General features: G+C 41.3%; 1 protein-coding gene across 1 annotated transcript; it reads right to left on the reverse strand.

The window, feature by feature from the left end:
• Positions 1-8,454: 8,454 nt before the first annotated feature.
• On the reverse strand, positions 8,455-9,819 carry LOC138901842 (uncharacterized). The gene is made up of 3 exons (XM_070189639.1): positions 9,246-9,819; positions 8,942-9,071; positions 8,455-8,857 (listed from the first exon to the last, which is right to left on the reverse strand). Exons 1-3 carry the CDS (start codon positions 9,817-9,819, stop codon positions 8,455-8,457), a joined length of 1,107 nt encoding a protein of 368 aa, XP_070045740.1.
• Positions 9,820-10,958: the final 1,139 nt, after the last annotated feature.

Genomic DNA, 10,958 nt, shown 5'->3' on the forward strand with positions numbered 1-10,958 from the left:
AGGAAGAAAAACTAATTAAACTCATAATGGAAGCTTAAAATGATTATATCTATTGTAAATACACCAAAGTAAAGTAAAACTTCCTAAGATATTAAAGAAAAATGGCTACAACAACTTCAAAGGTTCAAACTTGACCTAATTTTGTGAAACTCGTCTATTTATACAAGGCTGAAAATTGCGAACAAAAATGCTCGTCGGGAGGTTCTGCGATCGAACAATTCCATGTGCAGTCCGCAGATTTCTTCATCTGACAGGAACTGGAGTTCTGTGGCTGTATATTTCTGAACTACGGCCGCACATTTCTGGACTGCGGCCGCAAGGCAACACTTTTGCGGTCCTCATAATTAGGGTTGCGGCCGCAAGGCACACTTCTGCGGCCCCACAAATCTTGTACGGTCCGCAATTCACAGAACCTCCTGACTTGGTCTTTTTTCATTCTCTCTTATCTTCGACTCTTAGCCCAGCTTTGCGGCCGCACAATTCATGTACGGTCCGCAATTTATGCAAATGTCTGCTAGATTTTTCTTCTTTGTTTGCGGACGCATATGGAATTTTGTGGTCCACAATTTGTTCTGCGAACCGCACATTTGTGCTTCTGCGCCCTTTATTGTCTTGTTCTTTGGAATACTCTTTTTTGAGTCAGATTTCATATCGGGAGTCCAACTTCCAACATTCCTACTATTTTTGCATAATTTTATTAGTTACGAGAACACAATTTAATGACTTTAGACTACAACTAAAGCTAAAAGGCGCTAATAAGCAATCAAAATCTGCACATATCAACTCCCCCAAACTTAAGTCTTTGCTTGTCCTCAGGCAAATAAATTAGTTCTCACCTCCAAAAGTTAAGGGTCATTTCAGCGAGTCAAAGGTGAGCCATCCACACATTAGTTGGGACCAACAATTACCCACAATACTCATGTATCATCAACAAGGCGACAAGTTAAACATTCATGCAAATATAGTTCTAATGTGACATTTGAGCTTCAAGAATTGAGTTTACTCATCAAGGACTCTTGCTCTATCATGTTGGTCATGGTGGAATCCAAACTCTTCCTCCTCTACTTTCCATTTGCCTGGCTCACTTAATAAATTTAGTACTCAATCCAAGGATTTATCAAAAGTTCACTCATCTCTCTCAAGAGAATGTCGCAAGTACGACTTTAAGTACCATAGGTTTGCCCTTCATGTAGATCGCCACTAATGTAAACCCACTCAGCTTGAAATCAAGTAGAACTTATTTCGGGATGTAATGAAGGCTTTTGGATTAGGGAGGGATACAGTATGAGTAAGTGGCTACACCTTTCCTTAAGCACTCCATTTTTCATTTCTCGTCTCACATTTTGCCAATTCTTTGATGCACTTTCTTTTCCTTGGGGAACTAGAGAGACTTAACATCACTCTTTCTTGATCATTTCATTCATTTTATCCCTTTTTGGTTTCTCCATATTTGGGATCATTGCCTCTCTTTGAATCCCTTCCACTCTTCCACTTATTCACTTTTGTTTTCTTTTTTTTGTGCTTTTCTTTTTGTTCTTTTCTTTTTCTTGCCTTTCCTTTTCATCATTTCTTTTCTCTTCTTTTTGTTACCTGATACCTTTTTCAAGTTCCTTGTCTCTCCCCCAAACATACATTTTATCCATCTGTTTCACAAGAGTGTTAAGGAAAGCTAGGGTTTCAAGAGAGGGTCACGACAAAACGGGTACAGGCTTGTAACATGGTTATCAAATGAGAAAGGCTCGAGGCTCAAAGGGGTTAACTAGGGTTAACAACATTGGTAGGCAATAGAAAATTCAAACGGGCCAAGGAAAGCCTAAATCACTTCTCAAGCTAAGAAAAACTTAAGATTTTGCCTTAAAATACATTCGGGGCAAGTTCTAGACCTCTTGCACGGGTACTTGGACTAGCAACAAAGCATATCACCCCTCATGAAACTAGATTGTTAAAGAGAATAGAGTTGAGGGCCCACAACGACCACATTCAAGATTGAAAATTACTATGGTTCAATGAAACCACTCGATGGTTGCCAAAGTCAACACAAAAGTCACAACGTCACTAACTAGAGCTATTGTTTTTAAAAACCCTGTTTCTAATCATAAGTACGTAGTTAAGTATGTTGGTACCAATTGAAGCATGTTTGACTCTTCGAGCATAACTTAATTAGGTCTTTTTATTCATTACAACTACTATTATTACCTAAACACCAAAAACGTACCCATTCCCTTAATAAGGTTGTCATGTCATCCATCGTTGGGACGAGTCACCCGATTCATACAACGACTACTTTTGGAAAGAACCGTGGCATTAAGAAAACCAAAGTCTTATTATCTATTAAAACATAAAAAGAAGCTACTAAATCAAACAAAGTAACTACTAACTCAAACTAAGACTAACAAAGGAACAAAAATAAAAAATCTAATAAACAAAAACTACTAATGCACATAATGAGAGAAAAAGAGAGAACATATATATAATAAGAAAGAAAAAGAAAATAATATCATGTTATTACAGGCCAAATGTCTCAGAATGTACCAAATATGATCAATAAACTCCACCCCCCCCCCCCGAATAAAGATAAGCATTGTCCCCAATGCTTTACAAAATAAGAGTAAAAAGGGGGAAATAGTGAAGAAAACTCCCGATGGCTCCTTGGACATCTCTGTATCCCCAGCAATGTCACCGCCCTCAGTCTCATCCAACTGAATCTCATCATCATCAACTCTAGGTGTGACTGCGTTGGTGAACATCTAACGCACTGCCTCGGCAGTGTCGGCAGCAAGGTTTGGCTCCTCAGACTGGCCAGCTGGTGCCAGTGGTGTTGATGGTGCTGCAGGATATGAGCCTGAAGGGTGTGGGTCAATTAACATGTCAAAAGGGATATCTCCGGCTGTAGCAAGCTTGGCCACCTATCTCCGGAGCTTGTCCACTGACTTCTTGCTGGCCTAGGACTTTCTCATCTTATTTACTTCTTTTCCCATCTCTTCTATCACTGACACGTGTTGTACCAAGGTAGCCATGATGGTGTTCTAGTTCTCTAGGATCTTCTTCAATGTATCCTCAGCTATCGGGGGAAACCGAGGTGCCTGAACAGTAGACTGTGCTGCAACAGTACTGGATTAGTCAGACAGCTTTGCAGTTGCTGTCTGTATCAAGTTTTTAAGGCTCGCAATTATCTGGGAGACTCGCAGTGTAGAAAGTGGGGCAGTAGGCATGGGCACCAGATTCAAAGCTGAGGTGGAATCTGTGTCAGGGACTGAAGATGATGTTGGCGCCACAGTACAGGAAGGCTCGGCCGTAGTGGATAGAACATCAACTGCCTCAGAAACTACCACAACTGGCTCATCAGACTGGCCTGTGGTGGTAGACGGCTGTCCTTTTCTCTTTGGGTTCGCATCCATAAGTGAGTACCATGAGAAAGGCTTCTTCGGCCTCACCTTTGTATTAAAATTCCTTGGTTCCACCACCGCATCAGTAAGATACTCTGTAATAGTGTAGGGGTACAGATAGGAAGAGTCATCCTGTCGGGAGATCACTGAGATGTTGGCCGACATCACGGCACCCAAATTGATAGGGTACCCAGCCATAATAGAGGCAACTAAGACTGCCCGAGGAATCGGAAAGTGAGTCTCATTTTGACTCGGGTCCAGTCTGCTGCAGACAAATGATTACCACCATTTTGCTTCGAAGCTCAGTGTGCTTCTTTAGATAGGAACCCCAGCGGTGATCCATTGTGGTGGTGGTCCTGGTACAGCTAGAATCTCTGCTAACCAAGAATGAACTGCATCCCCAAGTGCACACTTTTCTAGGTATTCTTTTGGCTCGATATAATCATAGCCCAAGTATATGTTTAGTTTGTGCTGATCAAATCGCACTTTGAGGTTTCGCACTTTTGTCACCTTTGTCCCCTTTTTGATATGCGCCACATTAGCGTAGAATTCTCAGACAAGGTATTCGTTAGCATCCGCCACACTCTGGGGAAAGAACATCCACCCTTTGCGTTCTTTAAACTACATCAGCACGGCTGGCTTGTAACTCTCTAAATATGTCAGTAAGAACTGTGGCATCTCCCCCTCTACCATCATCGAGTATGTCTTGAATAGGTGTATCATGTGTCATAGGGATGGGTGTTGCTGAAGGCTCAGAAGCCTGACTAGTACTTTACGATCCCTCAGAAATGTTGTGGGATTTCGATCCCTCAAAAATGATGTTGGATGAGGACGACTCGTCCCTAAGTTGAAATCTCCCTAACGGCCTGAATTGTACTGCCGATTGTTCCCGAACAGAGGATGAGTTGCCCTCTGATATGTCCCTAGACGCGTCGTATGAACTCATCTCAAAGAGATCTATACCTCTCTCTCTCCCGGCTATTGTCTTTTTTCTGATTTCCTTATGTTGAGCAAGAGGTAAAGCTCTCTTTCCTTGTCCCCAAGAAGGTTCACCCCTCTCTTTGGAAGTGTCGCCCTTGCCTCTAAATCTAATCATTGTCTGTATCAAGCAAAGGCAGTTGTTAGTTGCTATTCAATGTTCAGGCACACACAGGAGATATGCAAGAAAACACCAGAAAACACAGTGAGGGTCACAGACACTGTATGTTTGTAAGGTAAGGATCTGCGGTCCGCATAATTTTCTTGCGGTCGTAGATGAGGCTTTGCGGACCGCACAATTAAGCTTTGCGGACGCAAAAGTGAAGTGTGGTCGGCACAATTTCCCTTGCGTCCGCATATCAGAAACCCAAAATATGCCAACTCTATGATGACAGAGAATTGGCTAATGTGCGTCCGCAACATGATTTCTGCGGTCCGCACAATTAAACTTGCGACTGCACATTGGAGTCACAAAGTGTAGACTCTCTGATGACAGTGAAAGGGTTGTTCTACGGCCGTAATGGGAATTCTGCGGTCCGCATAATGTTCTTGCGGCCGCAAACCCCTTCTTCACCAATGAAACCCTAGATCACTTTTTGCGGACCGCACAATTAAACTTCCGGCCGCAAAATTCAAAAAGACATGAACAGTCCCGTATTTCTATCTAGGTTTTGCAATTCTTGTAAAAAGTTTGACATGGTAACAACATAAAGGCATAAAAATACATTGACCAAGTCCCCATAGAACATGTACCAGTTAATCCACTACAAATTTACCCCTATATGAATGGACAATAGAATTCTATTGACAAATGACCTAAAAATGACAAACAATCTACAAATTAAAAGAAAACATAAACAAGAAATTGAAGCATACCAGATGAATGAGTGTGAAGAGTGACTGATCAAAGATGTTTTATGTGTGTACAGACAGGTTCACCAAGAAATTTCAAGAGACTACTGTGTTTGTGTTCAGAGAGGGAAAAAACGTAATAGTTGCCCTTAGCCCTCTATTTATACTACTTGGTTTTCTAAGGGAAAGATGGGTGAGTGCAGCTGCACAATTTAATGTGCGGTCCGCACTTTGTTACCTGGGGCTTCATTTTTGGTGTTACATCTGCCATCCGCAAAATTCTACGTGCAGCCGCAGATTTCCTCTTGCTGTCGCACATTGACCTTTTCTCTAACAGACTAACTTCAGAGAGATTGTATTTTGAATCCTCCATTTGTGCGGTCCGCAAGGTAATTATGCTGCCGCAGTGCTCTTTTGCTACAACACTCCAAATTGTGCAGTCCGCACAAAACAACTGTGTTCCACACTTCTTTCAATACTTAGCCTCATTTTTGTCCACACTTCCTGTAAGTCACACTCAGCCCTGTAGCATACTTCAAATAAAGTTAGCATAAAAATAGCACCTAACTACAAAAGAAAAACAGACGAAAGGAAAAGAAACATGGGTTGCCTCCCAATAAGCGCCTAATTTAACATCGCGACATGATGCAGAATACCATCAATTGAACTTGATGACTGCCACGACTTGGCCATCTCTAACTCTTCCCAAATAGTGCTTCACTCGGTGACCATTAACTCAGAATAATTCAATGTTTTTGTTCTTCAAGTCCAATGCACCAAAAGGTGTCACACCCACAATTTCAAAGGGACCACTCCATTTAGACTTTAGCTTTCCGGGAAACATCCTCAACCTTGAGTTGAACACCAATACGAGATCGTCACCTTGAACTCTTTGTTCCAAATATATTTGTCATAAAGATATCTCATCTTTTCTTTGTACAAGGATGAACTTGTGTAGGCATGGTACCAGAATTCATCCAATTCATTGAAATGTGCAATCAAGATTCAACTTCTTTAGAGCCCACATAGCCTTGTGCTCAAGTTCCACCATAAGATGACAAGCGTTTTTGAACACCAACCGGTATGACGACATTCCGATAGGTGTTTTGTAAGTCGTCCGATAATCCCATTATGCATCATCAAGCTTCTTGGACCAATCCGTCCGGATAGCATTCACTGTTTTAGACAAAATACTCTTTATTTCCCGGTTTGAGATTTCCACTTGACCGCTAGCTTGTGACCCCCCATAGCTTATAATAGCCCGCGGAGTACCAATCCTTGTGAAAATATTCTTCTTCAAGAAATCCACCACACTTCTTGCTTCATTGTTGGGTAGAGTAACGGCCTCCACCCATTTGGACACATAATCCACCCCGATCAAGATATAGGTGTTTCCACAAGAACTCACAAACGAACCCATGAATTCAATACCTCACACAACAAAAATATCAATCTCCAACATGGTGGTGAAGGGGCATTTCATTTTTCTTTTATATTCCACCAGCCCTTTGACATTCATCACATCTTTTCATTAAATCACTAGCATCCTTGTAAAGAGTGGGTCAATATAAACCACAACCAAGAACTTTGGTTGTTGTTCTCGCTCCATCATGATGACCACCACATGGAGAATAGTGACAATCCCCAAGAATTTCACCTTGCTCTTATTCTGATACACATCTTCTAATCACCACATCCGTACAAATCAGGAAAAAATATGGTCCATCCAAATAATAATCTTGACAATCCCATTTGAGCTTCTTCCTTTTGTTTGAAAAGAACTCATCCGGGATGATACCAAACACAAGGAAATTTGCTAGATATACAAACCATGGCACCTCTTTCAATGAAATATCCAACCGATGCTCATCGGGGTAGGAGTCATTGATTTCAAGGCTATCATGCGCCCTCCCATCCTCCTCGAAACGAGACAAGTGGTCTGCCACTTGATTTTAACTCCCTTTTCTATCTTGGATGTCAATATCAAACTCTTGCAACAAAAGCACCCATATCATCAACCTAGATTTGGAATTTTTCTTGCTCATAAGATAACGAAGCACTGCATGATCCGTGTGGACAATAACCTTTGCACCCATCAAGTACGGGCAGAACTTCTCAATTGCAAAGACAATGTCAAGAAGCTCTTTGTCTGTAACGATTTAGTTTAATTGTACACTATTCATGGCATTACTAGCATAGTAGACCGGATGAAAAATCTTGTTGATGTGTTGCCCCAAAATAGCCCCAACCGCTACGTCACTTGCATCGCACATGAGTTCAAAAGGGACTCCAATTTTGAGCGGTGATAATGAGAGTAGTTGTCAACTTGAACTTTAGCAATTCAAAAGCTCTCATGCAATTATCATTGAAGTTGAACTTAGCATCATTCTCAAGAAGTTTGCACAACGGGTTCACCACCTTAGAGAAATCTTTGATGAAACACTGGTAAAACCCAGCGTGGCCTAAGAAACTCCGCACACCTTTCACCGAAGATGGAGGTGGAAGTTTATAAATCACCTCTATCTTTTCCTTGTTAACTTCAATTTCGTTCTTTGAGCTTTTGTGGACAAGGACAATGCCTTCCTCGACCATGAAATGACACTTCTCCCAATTGAGCACCAAATTTGTTTCTTCACATCTTGCCAATACTTTATCTAAATTTTCAAGATAATCATCAAAAGAATATCCAACCACCGAGAAGTCATCCGAGAAAACTTCAAGGTATTCATCCACCATGTCCATGAAGATAACCATCATACACCTTTGAAAAGTCAATGTACATTGCACAAACCAAATGGCATCCACTTGAAGGAAAAAGTACCATAGGGACATTTAAAGGTTATTTTCTCGTGATCCTTCGGAGCAATAAGGATTTGGTTGTAGCCAGAATACCCATCAAGAAAGAAATAGAAAGCACGACCGAACAATCTATCAAGCATTTGATCTAAAAAAGAAAGTAGGAAATGATACTTCCTTATGACTTTGTTGAGCTTGTGATAGTCCATACATACTCTCCAACCGGTTACCGTTCTTGTAGGAATCAACTCATTCTTTTCATTAGTGACCACTGTCATGCCCACTTCTTCGGGACACATTGAACAGGAGAAGTCCACGAACTATCAGAATTACGGTAAACAACCCCGGCATCCAACCACTTGATAATCTCCTTTTTGACAACTTCTTGTATAGCCTCATTGAGTCTCCTTTGATGTTCAATAGATGGTTTGTCGACTTCCTCCTAGTTGATCTTATGCAGGACAAATGTAGGTCTTATCTCCCTAATATCCGGCAATGTCCACCTAATAGCCTTCTTCCTCTTTTGTAGCACCGCCAATGTAGAATCTACCTTCACGTTAGTCAAACAATAGGAAAGAATAAACGGTAAAGTAGAACAATGGATAAACAATTCATACCGAAGATGTGAAGGCAATGGTGTCAACTCCATGGCAGGAGGCTCTTCAATGGAAGGCTTTATAGGAGGAGTTGTCTTATTTTCAAGATCCAAAGATAGTTTCTGGGGTGCATAATTGTACGACCCCATTCCTTGCAAAGAGTTCACACACTCCATGAAGCCATCCGTCTCGTCATCATCAAAGTTGATCAAGACGGCCTCCAACATATCACCAATATTGATTGTGGCACTTGTATCATCAATAATAACATCAGTCACCAAGTCCACAAAAGAACACACCTCATTGCTATTTGGTTATCGTATGGACTGACACACTTGGAAAACTACTTGTTCTTCTCCCACTCGGAAGGTGAGTTCTCTGGCTCCAACATCACAAAGAGCCTTCCCCGTAGCAAGGAAAACTCTTCCAAGAATAATCGGCACCTCATAATCGACTACACAATCTATAATAACAAAATCCATCAGAAGAATGAATTTATCAACACGAACCAACACATCCTCAATGACCCCCAAAGGTCTCTTCATAGTACGGTCGGCCATTTGCAATCTCATAGAGGTGGGTCTTGGTTACCCAATTCCCAAGGTCTTGAAAACTAAATAGGGCATCAAATTGATACTTTTCCCAAGATCACAAAGAGCTTTAGAAAACTCGCCATTTGCAATTGTACAAGGAATCGTGAAAGCACCGGGATCCTCCAACTTAGGAGCCATTGAATGCACAATTGCACTCACTTGATGAGTGACTTTGATAGTTTCAAAATTCATTGACCTCTTTTTCATCATGAGATCCTTCATAAACTTTTCATAACCGGGCATTTTTTTCAAAGCTTTAACTAATGGCACATTGATTGAGAGACTGTTCATCATTTTAATAAACTTTTTGAATTTATTCTCGCCATTTTGTTTGGAAAGTCTTTGAGGGTATGGAGGTGGAGTCTTAGCCAATGGTGTCTTAGCCTTTTGCACTACCAGCTCTGGTATGTCAATAATGTGATCCATTGATGGGTTCACCTCCTTTTGAGTCTCTTTCACACTATCATCAATATCAAACTGAACTTTATCATTTGATTGTACCACATTGTTTGGGACCTCTTCTTCTTGTACCACTTGTTCATCATCCACACATTGATTTTGAATTGAGGTGGGTGCATTCCCACCTCTTCCAACTTCTTTTAGTAATGGCCATGGCATGCCCCACGTTATTTCCACCCTTTGGGTTTACCACTGTGTCACTTGGTAGTTCCCCTTAAGGACGAGAATTTAGAGCTTGAGAGATTTTCCCCATTTGAACTTCTAGGTTGCGGATCGATGTGTTGTGTGAGGCGAGTTGGGGATCCAAATCGGCATTCTTTTCTATCATTTGCTTGAACATGTTCTAAATATGCCTTATCTCATTGTTTGAAGAACTTGGTCCGTGGGAAGGATAAGGAGGCGGGTTGCTCGGTTGTTGATACATCGGGGGCCTTTGAAAACCCGACCCCCTATTGACTTAATTATTGTTCCATCTGCCTTGATTGTTACCCCCCCTCCCCCCAATTTCCTTGATTATTGCCACTCGAATTTCCTTGATTATTGTTGTTATGCCAATTCCCTTGATTGTTTTCACCACTCCAATTTCCTTGGTTGTTAAAATTCCAATTGCGTTGATTATTTTGAGGTCTCCATTGTTGTTGGTTTGGGCCTTGGAAGTTGCTTCGTTTCCTTGGAAAGTTGTTAACATATTGCACCTCCTCTTCTTGTTCATTGTAAGAATCGTCTTGATCAAAACCACTATCCTCTTGCACATAATTCTCCACTCGATGTTGTACTTGTGGACCTTTGGTCCTTCTTTTGTTCACCATCAAGTTCACTCCCTCCATGGCGTTGACTTGCTTATGATTTTGCACTTGTTGAAGTTCATCCTTTGCTAATTGATTCATGGTGATAGTCAATTTGGTAATGGCTTGCCTATGGTCATGCAACTCTTTGTGAAGGTGGATCATGTTGGGATCACCTTGTGGAACATTAGCCTGGGATTTCCATGCCGATGATGTTTCCGCCATTTCATCTAAAATCTCACATGCCTCCGTATAACGCGTAGTAATGAACTTCCCATCGGCAAGTTGATTCACTACACATTGGTTAGTTGTGTTGATCCCATGATTCGTCATATCGTTGTTAGGGCATTTTTTAACCATTATTCTATAGTGTTCCCATATCTCATGTAGTGGTTTATTTGTCTCTTGCTTGAATGTCAAAATATCATCCCGGAGTGTAGCCATGTGCCCCGGAGAGAAGAACTAAGAAATAAACTTTTCTGCCAACTCATCCCAAGTGTGAATGGAATGGTT

Source organism: Nicotiana tomentosiformis, chromosome 11, assembly GCF_000390325.3.
Source record: "Nicotiana tomentosiformis chromosome 11, ASM39032v3, whole genome shotgun sequence".
Lineage (NCBI taxonomy): Eukaryota > Viridiplantae > Streptophyta > Magnoliopsida > Solanales > Solanaceae > Nicotiana > Nicotiana tomentosiformis.

What these genes read in the sequence shown, in the direction of transcription:
- LOC138901842 (XM_070189639.1), bottom strand. Translation starts at nt 9,819, where the DNA reads ATGCCATGGCCATTACTAAAAGAAGTTGGAAGAGGTGGGAATGCACCC. An exon ending in TCTTTGTGATCTTGGGAAAA is followed by an intron (nt 9,072 to 9,245) that starts GTATCAATTTGA and finishes TTGTTATTATAG; the next exon opens with ATTGTGTAGTCGATTATGAG. An exon ending in GAACAAGTAGTTTTCCAAGT is followed by an intron (nt 8,858 to 8,941) that starts GTGTCAGTCCAT and finishes TGATGATACAAG; the next exon opens with TGCCACAATCAATATTGGTG.